This window comes from Amphiura filiformis, chromosome 12 (genome assembly GCF_039555335.1).
Source record: "Amphiura filiformis chromosome 12, Afil_fr2py, whole genome shotgun sequence".
In the NCBI taxonomy this organism is placed as follows: domain Eukaryota; kingdom Metazoa; phylum Echinodermata; class Ophiuroidea; order Amphilepidida; family Amphiuridae; genus Amphiura; species Amphiura filiformis.
Genome location: NC_092639.1, coordinates 15,156,651 through 15,177,745, shown reverse-complemented (window position 1 = coordinate 15,177,745; position 21,095 = coordinate 15,156,651). Strand labels below are relative to the sequence as shown.

The 21,095-nt window shown below is 38.8% G+C and overlaps 1 protein-coding gene across 4 annotated transcripts; it reads right to left on the bottom strand.

The window, feature by feature from the left end:
- Positions 1-308: 308 nt before the first annotated feature.
- LOC140165844 (uncharacterized) lies at positions 309-19,896 on the bottom strand. 4 transcript variants are annotated; one of them, XM_072189172.1, is made up of 5 exons: positions 19,517-19,896; positions 14,865-14,894; positions 7,933-8,004; positions 2,964-3,128; positions 309-2,157 (listed from the first exon to the last, which is right to left on the bottom strand). In XM_072189172.1, exons 1-5 carry the CDS (start codon positions 19,725-19,727, stop codon positions 845-847), a joined length of 1,791 nt encoding a protein of 596 aa, XP_072045273.1. In that variant the 5' UTR covers positions 19,728-19,896; the 3' UTR covers positions 309-844. The 4 variants fall into 4 exon arrangements, with proteins under 4 accessions (XP_072045273.1, XP_072045274.1, XP_072045275.1 ...); XM_072189173.1 differs by having other exon boundaries at positions 7,933-8,001; XM_072189174.1 differs by lacking the exon at positions 14,865-14,894.
- Positions 19,897-21,095: the final 1,199 nt, after the last annotated feature.

Below are 21,095 nucleotides of genomic sequence, written 5' to 3'. Positions count from 1 at the left end.
TATTAAATAACAGTCAGATCTTCAATGATAACAGGATCCTTGCCACCACTAATCGTTAAAGAAATATAAAACAGTTGTCCCTGTGTATCATATGGGACTCTCAAATGGAGCTCCACAGATACACTATCATTCACATCTTCACCCTCACATGTAGCAGTTGTGTTTTTGTTTTGTTGTTGATCAGTAACCTTAACGTAACATTAACAAACAGTAACCTTAATGCAGTGGCGTAACTAGAGTTGGTAGCGCCCGGGGCAAGAAACAAAATTGGTGCCCCTACCACCCCATGCGAAAATGTTGACTTTCATCGCTTCGAGGGGCGCAGAATCAATGCTGAATTGTTCAATTTGGCGCCGCCCCCTAAAGGTGGCGCCCGGGGCATGTTGCCCCCTGCCCCCTAGTTACGCCACTGCCTTAATGTAACATTGACCAACATAGGGGTACAGAAGGTGCTTTGGCACCGCTTGCGAACGTCTTTGCCAGCACCTTTTAAAAAATGCTTACAAGCGAACTAATGTAAGACAGCGGCCTGTTCCTCCATGCAGACTATAGGCTAGTTTATTTTGAAACGGGTTGCTACAAATTTGCTACAAAACAAAGATGTCGATAATGACGTCACTCAAGAGCTTAGGCAGGATAATAGGAAATCGCGTGACCAAAACAAAAAAGTAAAACTCATTATTTGAAATGACCGAATGTTTAAATCAACATATTATTGAAAAATAACACCTTAACACCTTAATGTGTTGCAGAAGTTCAGCCTACAAATCATATACTTTGAAAACTTGCTTCATTTATTTAAAGGGCGTCCCAAATGTGAACATATTTCAACTCACACATACTATTAAATAACAGTCAGATCTTCAATGATAACAGGATCCTTGCCACCACTTATTGTTAAAGAAATATAAAACAGTTGTCCCTGTGTATCATATGGGACTCTCAAATGGAGCTCCACAGATACACTATCATTCACATCTTCACCCTCACATGTAGCAGTCCTGATCTCACAGTACACTGGAAAACCATCCCCTTTGTCAACTAATCTGAACGTGTAACAGTCTGTTTGGGGAAGTTTGGCACTGGTTTGCATACCATACGCACCTGCGCGTATCAGATTCTCTGCCGACAGACTTAAAGTTCCATCGTCAGTTATTGTTAATCGCACGCCTTGAACTTTGCTCTCGGGAGGCGGGTTTACACCAGAACTACGAATAAATAATTGAAATCTTGTTTCTACTGCTACAAGAGCAATGGGTCTTAGAAACTGAATTTTCCCGCTAACGACAGTAGTTCTTGTTCTTTGCAGTTCCGGTTGATACGGTATTCTAGATACTAGCCAGCTTCCAGGCCCGTCAATGACTACTTGTTCAGACCCCATGAAGGCTAGAGAGGCTGACTGTAACAGCATTGGCTGCCATATTGTGCGATCCCATTTGGCGATTCGACCTTGTTTACCGGTATCTTTCTCTTGTTCCGCAGAAACTTTTCTCAACCCCTCAACCATATTCAACGGTAGATTATAATAAACTTTCTTTGGATCCATATTCTTACGAAAATGATATAATTCCGGAATGGCTAAAATATCGTATTTGTTCGCCCAAACGGTAATTGTAAACCGGTTTGTTAGACTTAGAATCCATTTAAGTTGGCGAATAGAGCGTACTGCGAAAACGGCTCTTACTGCGAACGAAACGTGTTGGCGAATCGGGGCGCAAACTTTCGCCATGTTTATTACTTCTCGCCAGGTGTAACTAAATTGATGGCCATCGGGATCCCATTCTGTGCTCCATCCCAAAGACAAAGTTACTTTTGGAAACTCTTTGATGATATCAAGAAGGTTCTTTGCATGCACGGTGACCTTTGGATTGTTCGGGCCTGCCACAACATCCGCATGGATCCATATCGGCGCATGGAGAGTTTCTTTCATTGTGTACAGTAAGGGAAAGGCAACTCGCAGAGCTTCGTCGTCCTTGAAATTTAATTTCATTCCTTTGTTGGAGTACTTGGATATTTTGGACATCCATTCGACCATTGTCATGTCTCCAGAGAAATCACCCGGCTTAGTCTCGCTGTTGATTATTATGGGAGTCTTCGTCTTCTTGTCACTGGACGTTATAAAATCAATGTCTGCTTCCAGCATCATCACCAGGAAATCTGAAAAAGATCAGCAAACAAGATAAATGCATAAAAATATTAGAACGTGGTTCACTTTATATACATGTTATATATAGTAAAACAAAGTCGGAAACTCTAAAAAAGAAAGTAAAATAGGGATGGAGGCCGAGGATCAATTGAATTATTGAATGCGCGGAGGAGGACTCATGGTTTCTCGTGCGCAGTTGAGCATCATTTGACTCCAAAAAGCTTAAAGGCATGACAGGGGCCGACAACTAAAACCTGCTCCGATTTTAACGAAACTAGCCTCAATTAATGTTTTGTAATGTAAAAATAAACCAAAATAAGGAATGGTTTGCACTGTTTAAAACTTTTGACTTAATAAGAACACTTTGTTGCTGAAGTGAATCCGCAAATGTAATCAAACCCATGCTTTGAACCCTAGTTTTGACCATTGACTAATAATTAACCACGACAAACTTAGTGGTGTCTCCCCAATAAAGAAATATTCTAGATAAAAGATAGTGCAAACTATTTATACAGGACGAACAATTTGAGAGCAGTTTCGTTAAAATCGGAGCAGTTTTCACTCTTTGGACCCTGTGGAGCCTACTTTATCGCATCTATACGTCACATGCGCACGAAAAACGTAACCTTGATGAGATGAGATGAATTAAGGAGGGAGAGAGAGAAACAGAAAAAAGATGGGTCAGGAGTATCATCATGATCATTTGATAATGTTCAACATTCTGTGATCTTTAAGTCCAACTGTTTGGATCCATCAATATGGCTACCATCCTCGACTCCGATGGCATAAACATGATAAATCAGATTACAATGCATACCTTTCATAACTTCTAATAATGTGTCTCTTGTGTTTACTCCCGAGGCCCACGAAATCTCTATTCCATCCATATACATGGTCATATAGTAGTTGAGGAGCGTGTCCCCCGTGTGAGATTTTGGTGCTTCTTCCATGGTTTCTATAGACGGAGGCAGTCGAGATTTTCCTGACAAAAAATAGTAGATAGAAATTCTGTTGTTAATCTTGAACTTCTACAAATTAATGGTTGTTGTAATTATTTATTGCTAGATTCATTTCAAAGACAAGTCTTAAAGGAAGTCTCGGGCAATCACAACATTATGCCTTATTATGTTGGAAAAATAATTATCAAGCACGAATCACATGGTTTTATTTAAAACAAACTCATATTTTTTGACCATAAAAACGAATAAAAACAGCCGACTCTCAACACGCGATTCAAAATTCCCGCGCTGAAATTGTTTAGGGCAATGACGTCATGGTTATTTGTGCTCAATTGCCGTCAGCTTTTATAGTATTACTGTGACGTCATTGCCCCTCACAATGTCGGTGCGCGGAATTTTTTTTCAAAACCATTGTTTCTCCAATTTGAAACCAGGTTTATCAATTAAAAAAGCAAGGTTTTTGATCAACCAGAAACCTGGGTTTTTGATCAAAAAAATCCGTTCTTCGGTTTCCGTCCTTATTATAATAAAAATTCCTTTAAAAAGACTTTTTGATAAGAAACCATGTTTATCGATGAAGTTCCTGGTTCCTTGATCGACAAAGCAGCTTTTTGGACCAATGCCGCATCAAATCAAATCAAGTCGCTCTTCACCTGGACCTACTCTGCGATCGTAATAGCGCCATCTCTTCAAAAACGTTTTTAAAAGACATAAAGGCATTACCTAGCTGGGGGGTTTTCAACCCCCCGAGCTAGGTACTGTTTTGCTATCCGATTCTTCTTTACCTAGCTGGGGGGTTTACACCCCCCCAGCTAGGTATTCTAATGCTATCCGATTCTGCTTTCTTCTGGCAACAAACTTCAAAATTCTTCTCCTCCTACATGTTACACCCTACAATTACGTAACTTGCACATATGTATCGGCTATATCCAGTGCCCATAGGGTGCAAACAGAATTGGGGTCAAAGGTCATTAAGGGGGCATTACCGGTATATAACCAAATACCTTCAAAATGCTTCTTCTGCCACATATTACATAGCACAATGACGTCACTTACACATTTGCATCAGCTTTACCCAGTGCCCATACCTTGCACACAGAATTGGGGTCAAAGGTCATTAAGGGGGCATTACCGGTATATAACCAAATACCTTCAAAATGCTTCTTCTGCCATATTACATAGCACAATGACGTCACTTACACATGTGCATCAGCTTTACCCACTGGCCATACTTTGCACACAGAATTGGGGTCAAAGGTCATTAAGGGGGTAAAATCTTACAATTGCCTTATCTCGACATCTGTAAGGGGTGTGGGGCTCAAACTCAGTGACAACAAATCTCATGACCAGGGGAACATTTTACAGGGTCAGGTCAAAGGTCATGCAGAGGTCAAATTTTAGAAATGCATTTTCTGGACATCTGTAAGGGATACAGGGCTCAAACTTTGTGACAACAGACGTAATGACCAGGGGAATATTTTGGAACACTTTGCAGGGGTCATGTCAAAGGTTAACTGGGGTCAAATCATATAATTTCATTTTCTGGATATATGTATGGGGTATGGGGCTCAAACTCAGTGACAACAAATCTCATGAACAAGGGAACAGTTTGCAGGGGTCAGGTCAAAGGTCATGCAGAGGCCAAATTTTCGAAATGCATTTTCTGGACATAGTAAGGGTTACGGGGCTCAAACTCTGTGACAACAAAAGTATTGACCAGGGGAACACTTTGGAACGCTGTGCAGGGAGGGGTCAGGTCAAAGGTTATCTGGGTCAAATCGTAGAATTTAATTTTCTGCACATCTGTAAGGAGTATGGTGCTCAAATTCTGTGACAACAAACCTCGTGACCAGGGGAACATTTTGCAGGGGCCAGATACCTCCAAAACACCAACATGCCCCAGCTAGGTCTTCTTCTTCTTCTTCTGGCAACAAACTTCAAAATGCTTCTCCTCCTACATGTTACACCCTACAATTACATAACTTGCACATATGTATCGGCTATATCCAGTGCTCATAGAGTGCAAACAGAATTGGGATCAAAGGTCATTAAAGGGGCATTTTCGGTATATAACCAAATACCTTCAAAATGCTTCTTCTGCCACATATTACATAGCACAATGACATCACTTACACATGTGCAATTGTGCATCGGCTTTACCCAGTGCCCATACCTTGCACTCAGAATTGGGGTCAAAGGTCATTAAGGGGGTAAAATCTTACAATTGCCTTATCTCAACATCTGTAAGGGTGTGGGGCTCAAAATCAGTGACAACAAATCTCATGATCAGGGGAACATTTTACAGGGGTCAGGTCAAAGGTCATGCAGAGGTCAAATTTTTGAAATGCATTTTCTGGACATCTGTAAGGGGTACGGGGTTCAAACTCATTGACAAAAACTTAATGACCAGGGGAACATTTTGGAACATTTTGCAGGGGTCAGGTCAAAGGTTATCTGGGGTCAAATCTTATAATGTCATTTTCTGGACATATGTAAGGGGTATGGGACTAAAACTCAGTGACGACAAAAACTTAATGACCAGGGGAACATGTTGGAACATTTTGCAGGGGTCAGGTCAAAGGTTATCTGGGGTCAAATCTTATAATGTCATTTTCTGGACATCTGTAAGGGGTATGGGACTAAAACTCAGTGACAACAAATCTCATGAACAGGGGAACAGTTTGCAGGGGTCAGGTCAAAGGTCATGCAGAGGTCAAATTTTCGAAATGCATTTTCTGGACATCTGTAAGGGGTATGGTTCAAACTCTGTGACAACAAACTTACTGACCAGGGGAACACTTTGGAACGCTGTGCAGGGGTCAGGTCAAAGGTTATCTGGGTCAAATCTTATTAATTTAATTTTCTAGGCATCTGTAAGGAGTATATGGGACTCAAACTCGGTGACAACAAACCTCATGACCAGGGGAACATTTTGCACGGGTCAGATACCTCCAAAACACCAACATGCCCCAGCTAGGTTTGTGGTCTATGACCACCATTTGCCACTAGTTTTTATTAATTTCTTATTTCAAGCGTTAATTCCCGCTGTATATAGAACTACTTTACTTGCATTCAATGCATATTAGTAAACAGTAATAAACTCAAAATCAAAACCAAGCAAGTTGTGCTTTTATTTCTAAGCTGGGCATACTTTTAAGCAAAACAGTTGCGAAGTAAATCTAGCAAGACCGAAATTAGAAGCTTTTTACAAAGTCATGCTAAAACATCATGTCGTTCGCTGTCTTATAACAACAACAACAACAAGCAGCTTTTATATAGCGCCGTAACATGAGCAAACACGACCTCGGCGCTTTACAAAAAATATCTTATACTACACATCTTACATTACTAATAAACAAAATTAAAAAAAAGCAGCATGAAACATGGTGGAAGAATTAGTCCGGGAATAAATGAGTTTTTATTTGGCTCTTGAAAGAAGCAACTGTGATAGAGTTTCTGATGATATTTGGTAAAGTGTTCCATAACATTAGGGCAGCATTTGTGAAAGCGCGATCCCCTTGAGCTGTGAACGTTCTGTTGACAACAAGGCGAGGTTGGTCGTGTCCGGAACGCAGGTTGACAGATGGAATGTAGATGTGAAGGAGTTCAGTGAGGTAAATGGGGGCTTGATTGTGCAGGCACTTGTAAACAAGCAGGATGGTCTTGAAGATGATTCGCTGTTTGACCGGCAACCAGTGCAACTCTTGAATCAGAGGGGAAGTGTTCTCACGTCTGCTTGCCCGGAAAATGAGACGTGCAGAGCGGTTCTGGATCTTTTGAAGCTTTTGTATGTCTTTGGCTGTGATGTTAATAAGCAGAGAGTTGCAGTAGTCCAATCTGGATGGTATTAGCGCTCTGACTACTTGCTTGCAAGTGTCTTTGTCAATGAAACGACGGATTCTGTTGATATTGCGGAGATGGTATAGTTAGTGGAGCTGAGATATGGAAGCAACCTGAACAGTCATTGACATGTCAGACTCGAACTTGACACCGAGGTTCTTAATGACAGTTGAAGGGATGATGGTGGTGTTATCCAAATTCAATGTGACAGTAGAAAGGTCTTTCAGGTTGTGTTTTGAAGCTAACACCAGTGCTCATCCATATCTTAAGTTCTGCAATACAAGCTTGGAGCTTAAAAGCTGCAACAGCAGCATCACCCGGAATTTTAGGGTCATATTCAATATAAAGTTGCACATCATCCGCGTAAAGGTGGTAATTGATGTTATAATGGCGGATGATTGCTCCCATTGGATGAGTGTACATTGTAAAAAATCCCGGGCTGATGCACGACCCCTGTGGAAGTCCATAAAGCAGAGGAAGGCTTTCAGACATGGCTCCAGACACACAAACTTGGTGATCTCTCTTGGTGAGATAGGAGGCAAGCCATGCCTGCGCTGTTTCAGTAATGCCATAAACGCTGGTTAGTCTGTTGATAAGAGTAGGGTATAGTCCACAGTGTCGAAAGCCGCGCTTAGGTCCAGGAGGACCAGGAAGACGGCATGCTTTCTGTCGATGGCATTCAGAATATCGCTCCTTACTCCTGAGTAGGGCTGTTTCAAAAATCGCATTGGTGATAAATCGTTTTATGTTTCGGCACCCACACTCTGGAACAGCCTCCCAAGAACCATCAGGGAGGCATGCACACTGCCTAGTTTCAAGGAAGTTTTGAAGTCTCATTTTTATCCATCGTATTGACTCTGTTTTTGTTATTGCTTTGTTTTTACGGCGCTTTGATCAAGTTGGAAAGGCGCCCTATTAAATGTTGTTTATTATGTATGTATATATGTATATAAGGGGCCCGCCGTAGCGGGCGCCCCGAAAACTTACCGCCAAATGCTCTTTCATATGGATCGTTGCTTCGTTGATGTTGACCATCTTTACCAAAGAAGAACCCCGCTACTGAAACAAATAAGACGGAAGTAATTACTATATATCTGCCTCATCCCCGCTATACAAAGTTCATGCTACATGTACTAGTGTCGGAATTGAAGAAAAAAGCGTGATAGACCATTTTGGTAAACCAGAATGTCTTTGCGAAAGTAGCCTAAGGCTACTTTCGTTTTGCAAAGGCATTCTGGATTTAGGACTTCGGCTATGTACATCACGCCCATGCACACATCGCCATGATCGTATAGGCAATGGAGCCACATTTGTTTGATATTTCGATCGACCATCGATGCTTAGTCTATCCTTATTATGTACTGCGCACAAAAAGTATCTGTACACTTAAAACAAAAATAATATCTTAAAGTCACTAAACCTGAATCACCAAATGAATTGATCATATATAGATAATTAGTTCTGGGTATTTTGATATACCTCATTCGGCAAGATGAGGCTTTCTTTCCCGAATCAGGGCGATTCCTATACTTACCGCCTAAAAGTAACGGGTTCATTACAGCGTTGCAGATCAACACTCCCGCCCGGGCACTCCTGGTGCTCATAAGGAACGTATTTCAAGAGCAAAGTCTATGCAAATTCTTGTCACTTTCGAAATGCTCTCTTAATTCAAATTGGTATAAGTTGAGAAAATAATCGTCATGCCGAATGAGGTATCAAAATACGCAGAATAAATTCTCTATCTATTGACTATACTCTATTTTGGTAATTTGTGATTTAAAATATTGGAGCCAAATACGGATATTTTTTGTGCGCAGTATATGAATTATCAAATAATTGACTGATGTTAACGTGCGCACAGAAGCTGTTCGCATCGATGTGCGCAACGTCGACAACGGGATCAAAGAGCACATGAGCGCCTCAAATTTGGCACTTATCAAATAAGAGAGTCATAAGGGGTGGTTCAATAATTATGTTTACCCCGGGGTGGTGAATTCTCAAAATGGTCGGCCAAAAATCGCTTCCCCCACTACAAATCTTTGACTCCCCTCCCCCCTATAATTCACCACCCAGGGGTACACATACTTATTGCATTGCCCCTAAACGAACCGGGAAAGTTGTAATGAGGCTGACACGAATTTTTAGTACTGTTAAGAAAGTCTCAACAAATATTAGTCTGTAACCTAATTATTAGTCCGTAGCTAGCCTTGCCTCTGACAAACTTCGACAAAGAAACACGATTCTTATTCGAAACGTCTTCTTCATAATTCGAAACGTCTTCTTCGAACACCCCACTCGGGCTTAGAACCCCTATCCAAAAAAGCGTACTAGTCTTGAGATAGAGGTATATCAAATCCACCGTAGCCTCTTCCAGTCCAACTAGGGATATCAAATTCACTTCTTCTCCAAAGTGACATGGAATTGAGAAGGTTCGGGCTTAAAAAGTCGGGCCTAATTGAAATCCAGTTCATTTTAGTATAATTAAATAACACGGTCGATAATCCAACATTTAAATGTTATTAAAACACAGAGAAGACCTAAACTAAAAACACATTATATACACACGTTTATAACGTTTTGAAAAAAAAACATGGTTGTGTTTACTGGGTTCGGTGCAGTGCCCCCCCCTCCCCCGCTCGTCATGGCCGTCGGTTCATGTAAGGCCGTCGGTAGACTGAAGGCGTTGGTGAAAAAAATTGGGTTAACAATAGACTATTTTTTACCCACTGGTTCGGTGCAGTGGTTTGTCGCTGAAATTACCTTGATTAAGGGCTGGGGTATGAACGTTTGGACAGTATTTATTTTGGGACATTAGAGCACATCAGACATATCGAATTGCATTCTGAATACGAAGAAAGTCATTCTGATATCAAATAATTTTGATTTTTGAAATTCGCAATTTAATACACATTTTATGGCAAATCATTAAAATTGATATTTTTGATATTTAACAGTACTTGAAGTAAACTTTATAAATCTGATGATTTATACTTAATGTAATGTATGTAGGTGGGATGAAAAGCCGACGATCAATTGAAAATTTTGACCTTTCGTATTGAAGATATGGATTTTTTTCCTAAAACACCAAAAAAAATTAGGTCTTTTTGGGAAAAAAATCCATATCTTCAATATGAAAGGTCAACATTTTCAATTGACCGTCGGCATTTCCCCTGCTACATACACTTTAAGAATATATCATTAGATTTATATAATTTACTTCGAGGACTGTTATATATCAAAAATTTGAAAAATATCAATTTTTATAATTTGTCATAAAATTTGTATTATATTGTGATTTTCAAAAAATGAAAATTATTTGATATCAGAAAGACATGCTTCGTATTCAGAATGCAATTCGATAGGTCTGAGGTGCTCTCATGTCCCACAAAAATACTGTCGAAACACAATAAACGCTCATTTTAGATCCCTTAAGTACAATTTGAGCTGTTCATGAAATTTGTGAGCAACATGTGTGCAATATCATTATAGTTTGCAACGTGTAAATGGTCATTACTATCACAGAGTAAAAGAGGCGTGAAAACTGAATTTTCAGTGAAATGAACCAATTTTCAATCAGATCAATATTTGCATGTTAAAAATAAAAAAAAAAAAAAAAATGAAAACGGGTATATGAGCTAATATGGATGGATTAGACGTTATAAATGCGTTAGGATGATGACAGTGATCAACTATAATGCACTATTAGAGTCACGCGGTAGCCGTGACCAGCAAGTTTTAAAAAAAAGACTGATAAAGAAGACTAATAACAGATGCTCCCGCGAGACTATATTTACACCTAACATTAAAACACTTGACTTCTATTGTTCGATGTTATTTTTCGCTGAGTACAAAATGTATCTAAAACCATGCTAAATGTTATTTGCAGTCCCAGGTGTAATATCTTGACAACTCATTAATTCCAAAAGGGCCACCAATCCTACAGTCAATCATTGTTCGTAATAAACAAATATTTTTGCTTCCATTTCACGCGGTATTTCATAGCGAAAATTAGTTGCAAATCATACTGATCCAGAATTTTTTGGACACTGCTACAGGTCTACCTGGTTATCACCTTCACACTACTTTTTCAGAGTCACTTCCAAATATACCCTAGCAGATTCTGAGATACCCTACATACAAATTCTGAGCCCCATTCGCCAAAAAAATCAAGTTTTTAACAATTCTTTTGTTCTTATCGGACGACGCATCCATTTATATAATAAATGCTGTATTTCGACACAGTAATTTATAGCTGAGGCCCGTGGCCTAATGGTTAGGGCGCTTGACTCCTGATACGCTATCCCGAGTTCGAAACCCGGTGACCAAAATAATTTTTTTTCAATGTTTTATTAAACAATTTATTGTCATTAACAAGGATAACATAATTTTAAACATCCAGTGCTATTGTGATATTATTTTTCTTTATTAAAGCAAGTTGTTTGATTCTCAGGGAAATTGTTTATTGTGTTAAGGGCCTATTTAAAAACACAGCATAGTGTGATACAACACCATCAAGGATCAAAAGAAATCTGAATAACACGAGAAACTAGATCAGGTATTATAGGGTATGCAATACGACGTTACTCATTGTTATTCTCATTTAAATATATTTTGTCCTACCACGGGCAAATTCGCATGATAATAGGACAATAAAACATGAATATGAATGGTTGTTGAATCGATTTAGAGACCTGACTCTCTGTCATCTTCAGTTATCGTAGAACATGACAATTGTCATACCGTCCCGGTAGGTTGATTACTACACGGTTGATTACAAACACTCTGTAGGTGTGGAAAATTGTTCCACTAGTTTGGAAGGCCAGCAGGAAAAAATAATATCCAAATAACATTTATCAAGCATATATAGTACGGAAGCGTCTATGTGACACAACTTGACAAGATAATTATCTTGCCATGTCGACTTATTATCAGCATTATGTCAACATGACGATATAAAATATCTCGCCAAGACAACTGAACAAACAAGTCAATATGGCAAGATAAATTATCATGCTAAGTCGACATACCAAAAATGGATGTCGTCTTCGCGAAATAAATTATTATGCCAAGTCAATTTAGCAACAAATTAATGTCTACATAGCAGGATATTTTGTCACGTCCAGTTGACTTAACAAACAATATAAGTCAACATGGTAAGATAAATTATCATACCAAGGAATAGGAGTTTTTGACACCGTATAATTTAAATTATTGAAAAGCATCCTCGGGATGTAGAGGAGGGGGCACCCGAAATTAAAGTGAAAATTAAATCTCAAAAGACCGCCGACAACCGCCGCTCAATAGGGATATCCAACTAGATTGCCCTGCAGGGCTACAAAGAACCACAAACCGCGAAATTTGGATATCCAGCTACATTGCCCCGCAGGACTCAGGAACCGCAAATCTGGAAATATGGATATCCTTCAAATTAAAAACACAAACCGCGATAAACCGCCAACAACTGCCGCTCAATAGAAATATTCAACTATATTGCCCCGCAGGGCTACAAAGGACCACAAACCGCGAAATTTGGATATCCAAGTAGATTCCCGCAGGGCTATAAAGAACCACACACCGCGAAATATGGATGTCCAACAAGTTTTAACTATAAATTAGCCCTCGATAGAGGGCAAGGCTTGAAGGATTAGGGAAATTATAACCACAAACCGCGAAAGTTGCCTTAACAAACAATATAAGTCAACATGGTAAGATAAATTATCATACCAAGTAATAGTAATTTTTGACACCGTATAATTTAAATTATTGAAAAGCATCCTCGGGATGTAGAGGATGGGGTGGCCCGAAATTAAAGGGAAAATTAAAACCACAAATCTCAAAAGACCGCCGACAACCGCCGCTCAATAGGGATATCCAACTAGATTGCCCCGCAGGGCTACAAAGAACCACAAACCGCTATATTGCCCCGCAGGACTCAGGAACCACAAATCTTGAAATATGGATATCCTACAAATTAAAACCACAAACCGCGAAAAGCCGCCAACAACTGCCGCTCAATAGAAATGTCCAACTAGATTGCCCCGCAGGGCTACAAAGAACCACAAACCGCGAAATTTGGATATCCAACTAGATTGCCCGCAGGGCTATAAAGAACCACACACCGCGAAATATGGATGTCCAACAAGTTTTAACTATAAATTAGCCCTCGATAGAGGGCAAGGCTTGAAGGATAAGGAAAATTATAACCACGAACCGCGAAAGACCTCCAACAACCGCCGCTCAATAGAGATATCCAACTAGATTGCCTGCAGGGCTACAAAGAACCACAAACGGCAAAATGTGGATATCCAACTAGATTGCCCCGCAGGACTACAAAGAACCACACACTGCGAAATATGGATATCCAACAAGCTTAAACAATAAATTAACCCCGGTAGAGGACAGGGCTTGAAGAATAAAGGAATGCCACGAACCGCGAAAGACCGCAAACAACCGCCGCTCAATAGAGATATCCAACTAGATTGCCTTCAGGGCTACAAAGAACCACAAACGGCGAAATTTGGATATCCAACTAGATTGCCCAAGGGCTACAAAGAACCACGTACATTTTAGTTATAGGTCTAGCTACATTATAGACCTACTCGTATTTTTTATTGTCAGAAATCAAGGATAATATTATTCAAACTTCTATTTTTCGCTTTATTCGTCTTATGGAGTACTTCGTAACCGGATGACTTTTCAAGCTTGGAGCTACTCGGCTTCATTCATAAAAAGAAAGGAAATCTACCAAAAAACGTTGACAACGTAAAGAAAGCAGCAAGTTTAAAAAGCCCCACCTCGGCTCACTTTTTGAAACTTGGTCCCATTTTGAACATCAACAGGAAAATCGGCGTTTTTATTTTATTTTTTTTAAAACAAAATACAGCGTTTCCAACAAGTTATAACGTTTTAATAATAGCATGACTGGCATTATATGCCTACTTGTTATTCATTTAATTCGATCATTAATCAAGAAATTAATATTATAAAACAAAACATATATAGGATGTTGGCTTACCATGCAAGAGCAAGATTATAACCTTTCTGATCTTACAAATTAATATCGCATCGGCACATTAAAGACACATAACACATCTGGAAATGTTTGAAGTTGATAATATTATGATAAAGTTTAAATCAGTCCCAAGAAATCAGTACGTTTTACAAATGGGACCAAGTTTCAAAAAGTGAGCCGAGGTGGGGCTTTTTAAACTTGCTGCTTTCTTTACGTTGTCAACGTTTTTTTGGTAGATTATACTATACTCTACTATTTCCCGCTGTTGTCGAGTAGAATTTCCATTGTCGACAATCGTCAAATCTCAAGATCCGACGTCGACAAGTTGTCGACAAAGCAATACATCAATAAAGTCAAAATATTAAGTTCAGAGACCACGTCACCCATACAAGCTGTATCAAAATGTTTGGTATCCATCATTTTTTATATTGATTGAAAGGCCTGTCTCTTTGAAATGTAACATTGGATCTTGATATTATTACAAATTACCGTTTGATGACTCTTAATAACTTTTATCTACAAATGAGAGGGGTCTGATGTTTTCATATGACAGCTTTGTCCATAATCACTGGAAACTGATGGGTACCAATCATTTTGATACAGTCTGTATACGCAAATACGTATCATCAGAACATTGGAATGTGATGTAATGAAAAGAAATAGAAGACCGATGCAATTATTTCATGGCAAATTATGGCAATGTTAAGTATATCTTAAGCTTTTCTCATTTTTTTATGATTAGTTTTTATCGACAATTGATCCATGCTTGTCGACAATCGGGAAATTGCTTTGTCGACAACAGTCTTGTCGACAACAGCCCTACACTACACTAATTAATATCTATAGGCTATTCTATAATGCATAAACACGTAAGAAATGACATGCAATGGTGATGATCCTGTCTTACCCATGCCTCCTTCTCCCTGCTCATTTAAATCTGAAAATATAAATATGCATATCAATTTGAACTTAATATTAACTTGCACACCCCCTATAAAGGAGATTTTTGTTGGAAAAGTGCCCAAAGGAGAACAAATCCAGCAAAAAAAATTGTTCAATATCAGAAATCCTCAATTTGAGAGCTCATTTTGATTTTCATTCATTTATATAATTGCAATTCCAAGCCTTTTCAAGTAACATTGGCAAATAGTATTCGTTTCAGTCGTTTTCAGAAAGCAAATTTAGAAATCCAGACATTTATTTTATTGAAAAGTGAGGTAGGCCAACTGAATTAAACGAGTGCTCAGATGATGCAAATGATTAAACTTCTAAATTAAAATATTCAAAACAATTTGTTTTAATAAATATTCACGCGCCCCAACTACAACAGGTGTACTTTGTATTTATACTGCGCAAATAAAGTATCCTTACACTTGGATAAATAATCACAATTTCCAAACTGTACAATATTGGGGTAAATTTGTTTTTTAATAGATGCACTCTATAATGCTGCACATTATGACACCCCATTGAATCCAATGTGACTTCGAGAAGCAAAGTTACAAGCATTTGATTAGACGAAGGTCCAGTTTTGAAAGTGACAAACTGGCCTATTGAAAACTCCACAGACTAGACATCTGATTTGAGAGTGGTGAATGGCTAATTTATGCGTTTGGCTTTGATTTAAAACAAAAGGAACAAAAGAAAACTGAAAAAAAAGAACTGACAAATAAAATGAAAGTTATGAAAAGTACAGAGAAGTAAAAACTGAAATAAAAACTGCTTTAAATAACGCTTCATTGAAGAAACTGTGTTGTCTTTTTGTTTCGCTTGTTGGGAATCTTTTTGCGCCTTGTATAGGCCAGTTTGTCACTTTTAAAACTGGACCTTCGTCTATTCAATTGCTTGTAACTTTATTTCTTGAGGTCACATTGGATTCAATGTGGTGTCATAATGTGCAGGATTAGATAGTGCATCTATTACAAAAACAAATTTACCCCAATATTGTTCAGTTTTGAAATTGTGATTATTTTTCCAAGTGTAAGGATACTTTATTGGCGCAGTATAGTAAAGACAGGTTATGTGACGGGACTTCTGACGATGATGCTTACCGCACGTAGCAAGCTGGTCTTCTACCAACTATGAGTATAATAAGCACATTGTTTGTCCAAGCTTCCAAGAAGAAAGAATTAAGAGATCTTTTTGTCCCCTAATACTAGAAGAATGATACATAGAGTCTGAGAGTCCATTGGAAGCAAATCCAGTACAATGACAGATACTAGCAATGGCAACGCAACTTTCACAGGTGCCGATTATGCCGTTTTTGCCGTCATACTTAGCATATCAGCAGGAATAGGAGGCTTCTTTGCTCTGACAGGTGGGCGTCAGAAAACAACCAGAGAATTTCTTATGGCAGATAGATCGATGCGGCCTTTTCCTGTAGCCATGAGTTTAGTGGCGAGCTTCATATCGGCAATAACTTTTCTTGGGACTCCAGCAGAAAACTACATATACGGAGTAGGATTCTGGTTTTATGGTTTTGCGTATTTGTTAACAGGTTTCGCTACATATAGATTTTTCATGCCTCTGTTCTTCAGGTTACAAGTTACAAGTGCAAATGAGGTGAGTACATACGAAGCCACACTTTAGGCATACGTCAATTAGCTTCAATTAATTTAGGCCTACTGGTTAAAAAAAGGGAGCAAAGCGGATTTGGCCTCGGAAACTGGATTCGAACCGGCGACCCTCTGGATTGCGATTTCAGTGCTCTACCATCTGGGCATCCAGTACAATACAATATGGACATCCCCGTCTCCCCGAGGACGATTTTCGTGATATCATAATTATTAAACGGTGCATGCTGACCCGATTGACAGCCTCATCCCCCCGTTTAAATTGTCTCTGATTGTGAAATGTAAAGTCCGATCCTGTCTCCACTTCACAGCGCGATGCGATGCTACGATGCTTTTCAAACATCGCAGCATAGCGCGATGAAAATGAAATTAAAATGTACATTTTAATTTCATCTCGCAATGTTTGAAAAGCATGTGGGTCTGCGTTGACAGGGGCGTATCACCTTTCGGCAAAATGGCTCTATTTTTGTCCTTTTCAGCCACTTTTTGATAATTCAGGCCGAGTGTCCCCCCCCCCCGCTATATTTCAAGCCGGATTGGCGCTTATGGCTCTGGGGGATGTTAAATTTGGGGGGGGGGGGGTTTGGCCGGGGGGGGGGGGGGGGAGCAATTTTGGCAGGCCGAGGGGGTGGCAATTTTTTGGCACACATTTACAAGACACCTTTTAAATAACACGCTACACAGGCTTTAGGAAAACAGTACAGAAACGTTCAATAAAGTAATATGCGAAATACTACTCTCGCACCATACTCCACCCCTTGATAAATTTGTGACTATATTAAAAATAATAACACACTGGTAACAAAAGATATGTATATTATAGGGGCACGGAATCCAGTAACTACACTGGAATTTCAGTGACAAGCGGTACGTACTTATTTATGATAAGAAAAGAGGTACCGCTAGAATGTACCTCATTTCTATTATATAATGAACCACTTGTCTTGAATCACTGAAATTTCAGTGAAGTAATTGGATTCCTTGCCCCTATAATATACATAACTTTTGTTACCAGTGAATATTTATTTTTTGAGAAAAATGCAAAATTAGTCACAAAATTTATCAGGGGGTGTAATATACCACCTCATCAAGGTTTGCAAATTGGGAACCCATAAATTTGGCATATGCAAAGGGGGAGGGGGAATAATTTTGGCTGGCCGGGCCGAGAGGGGGAAAGCGATTTTTGGCAGGCCGAGACTGGGGGGCAAGCGATTTTTGGCACGTCATTTGGAAATTTTACCCCCCCCCCCCGGGTTCATTATTATCACGCAGCCCCTAATTTAAAAATAAATAATAAATTTGACGCCGTGTCGGAAAATAAATGCGGTGTATTTTTTTTTTACAAATATACAAATGCGCTTACCTGAAAATACAATCAATTACTATACTTTTGTGCGCGGCATTCATTTGTACAGTGGGAAACAAACATACATGTATTCAGCAACAGATGCCTGTAATTAATATGCTAATTTATTTTACCATTTTTATCTAGTATTATTATCATGGTTATGTAAAATAATATGTCGGGTGCGTTTGGTAGTATACTATTACAGAGTAGTGCCATCAAATGGATTGAAATACCATTTGAAATACAAAATTGGCTTTTCATGGCTTTGAATTTGTATTCAAGAAGTAAAAAAAAAAAAACATCTATTTATTTTTATTTTTTGAAAAAAATTAAAACAAATAATACAGATCATTATAAATGGCTGGTGTGGTGTAGCAAATGTACAGATTAAAGGTTAGTGTAGGGCCATGGTATATTTTATTTCCCAAGTTTTCTCAGACTTTAGAGAAGAAACTATTAATAAAAGAAATCTTAATTTGCTCCTTTGAACAGGCTAAATTTGAGTAAATTTCAACCCGAGAATAATGATTTAAGGTGGTACTACACCCCCTGATCAATTTTGTGACTAATTTTGCGTTTTTCTTAAAAAATAACTATACATTGGTAACAAATGTTATGCCATTATATAGGGCGAGGAATCTAATTACTTCACTGAAATTTCAGTGATTCAAGACAAGCGGTTCATTATATATGTTAAGAAATGAGGTACATTTTAGCGGTACCTCTTTTCTTATCATAAATAACGTACCGCTTGTCTTGAGTTACCGAAATTCCAGTGTAGTAACTGGATTCCTTGCCCCTATAATATACATAACTTTTGTTGCCAGTGTGTTTAATATTATTTTTTTAAGAAAAATGCAAAAATAGTCACAAATTTATGAAAGGGTGTAGTACCACCTTATTAAGCATTGCTATCTGGTCCTTTACGATGACAAAATGTCATGCAGTTAAATATATTAGGGACCGTTCACAAACACTTGTAAGGGGGGCCTGATGCAAAAAATGTCATCGCGAAAATGTTCAGGCCCCCCGAGTTTACTCCCTCTGGAAATTGGGTGTGCCAAATGAAGCATTTTGCCCTCAAATTGGCCCAATTTTGGCTAGTATTATAATTCCTCATATTGACTAATTCTAATAAAGCATTGCAAGTTTGTGTGTGCCAAATCTAATTTTCACTGGGCCAAAATTGCGACATACAGCCTCTGAGTAAACACTGCCCCCCCCTTTTACAGACCTCAAAATTTCAGCCCCCCCCTTTTTTTTGACATATGCATAGAAAAGCATATAAACTTAATTTTTCCAGGAAAATTTGTGGTCATTTTTTCAGGCCCCCCCCTTAGGAGGGTCAAATTTTTTCAGGGCCCCATTTTTGCATCAGGCCCCCAACAAGTGTTTGTGAACGGTCCGTTATACATGTTCAGTATGCAAAATATAATTACATCTATTTAATTTAATCATAACAGCTCCAAATTCAGCTAAATAGGCCTTCATATTATTCTCAATCCAGTAACATTTGCGAGACTTCATGTGCAACACACCCAAAGCGTTCTGACGATCGAGATACATTATTTTGTGAGTGTATTATACTTATAGACATTATAATATAGGCCTGAAATTATTTTGAAAAAGTCTACTTACATTGAGAAGACGAACTCTTGCCCAGATTTAGTGCTTTAAAAAACACCATAAACGTAATTAAAACACAGGCACAAATACATCCCAGTATAATATATCGCCAATGTCGGCCCAACCTCCGACGAATCAGCATCCTCCGTGGCAACATCAGCCTGATGCTCCGAACTGGTTTTGCATACAGTGGAGATGGCGCAGACAGCCTCCCGAATTTCATACCGGCTCTCCTATAATATTTTGGGGTAGGCCTATAGTTATCCGTATCATATAATTCTATTTATGGGTATAGACCGAGTGAGAACTTTGACACAAAAGAATATATCTATATTTCAATATATGATATTGATTCTACATTTGGAATTATGATTGCAAACATGAACAACACATCGCATGCAAGCCGCGAGCCGTGCGTTAGTTCTCCAATATCGAATTCAACATGTGCTACGCAAAACGTTATCGGTTATTATCATTTTATTTTGATTAATTGCGCTTTTCTTTATGTCTTAGGGACTGGTCAATTATATAGCGATTATTATATAAGTGCAATTAATTCCAAATTTTGAGAATAGGATGAATGATGCATATTGACGAGCTCTGAACACTATAGTGAACACAGTGCCCCCCCCCCCCTGACAAAAAATAAACAAGACGACAAGTGCCCCGCTGATAAAAAATGAAAGAGAAAATCTGGAAGGTAAAACAAAAGAAGGGAAAGGAGCACGCAAGGGTTTCTGTGAAATTTGTTTTAAAAAATAGAATCCAAAAATCAATTGCAGAGGGGATACAGGTCTACTTTTGGGCAGAATGAAGATTTCTCTTGAAAAGGTGTGCATTTGGAAAATCCGCACCCCCCCTTCGAAAAGATTCTGGCTACGGGCCTGGGAACCCACTTCAAAACAAAATTCACCCGATCACGGAACGTTTAAAATTGCTATAGGTGGAATATCCAGTGCTGAACACGCTATAAATATTGAGTATATAGTGTTGAAGTTAAACCAGTCCATGGTTAAACTCTTCAATTATCCTTAGTTCAATTCAAACATGTAAAAATACACCATTAACTGTTGTTCTGTGTAGCCTAGTGTTTAGTTTCAAATGTTATGATGAAGTTTCATCCTTTATAAAAGCCATTTTCATTGGCAGCTAATAGCTCCTTCTATCTAAAGAGAGTTTTGGGATCACCGGGTTGGATAGCTTCCTAATTCAGATGTCGCGTCGGCGGTTCGAATCCATATTATGCAACCAATTTTTCTTTGCTCCACGGCGCAAAGAAAGAAAGCTGAATGAAAACTGATGCAGCAAATGGCTTCAATTGGGGTTTCATTTTGCACAATTTTCCAACCCCCCTGTGTATAAACAAATCCCTCTTTTCGCTTCTGGAAGTTTGGAAACCCCACACTATTGGTTACGTTAAAGCAATAATTTATACAACTAAATAGTGACAACTAGTCCACGAATAGCTTCAATTTGGGTCTTCATATATTTAAACCATTTTCGGATTTTTCAAACTAAATTTTTACAATAGTCCAACAATGGCTTCAACTGGGCCTTCAGTTTGCAAAAAGTTTCTCATCACCACATTCTG

Coding starts and splice junctions, on each gene's coding strand:
- LOC140165844 (XM_072189172.1), bottom strand. CDS start 19,727: ATGAAATTCGGGAGGCTGTCTGCGCCATCTCCACTGTATGCAAAACCA. Junction 14,895..19,516: donor CAAGAGTTCGTCTTCTCAAT/GTAAGTAGACTT, acceptor TTATATTTTCAG/ATTTAAATGAGCAGGGAGAA. Junction 8,005..14,864: donor GCAGGGAGAAGGAGGCATGG/GTAAGACAGGAT, acceptor TATTTGTTTCAG/TAGCGGGGTTCTTCTTTGGT.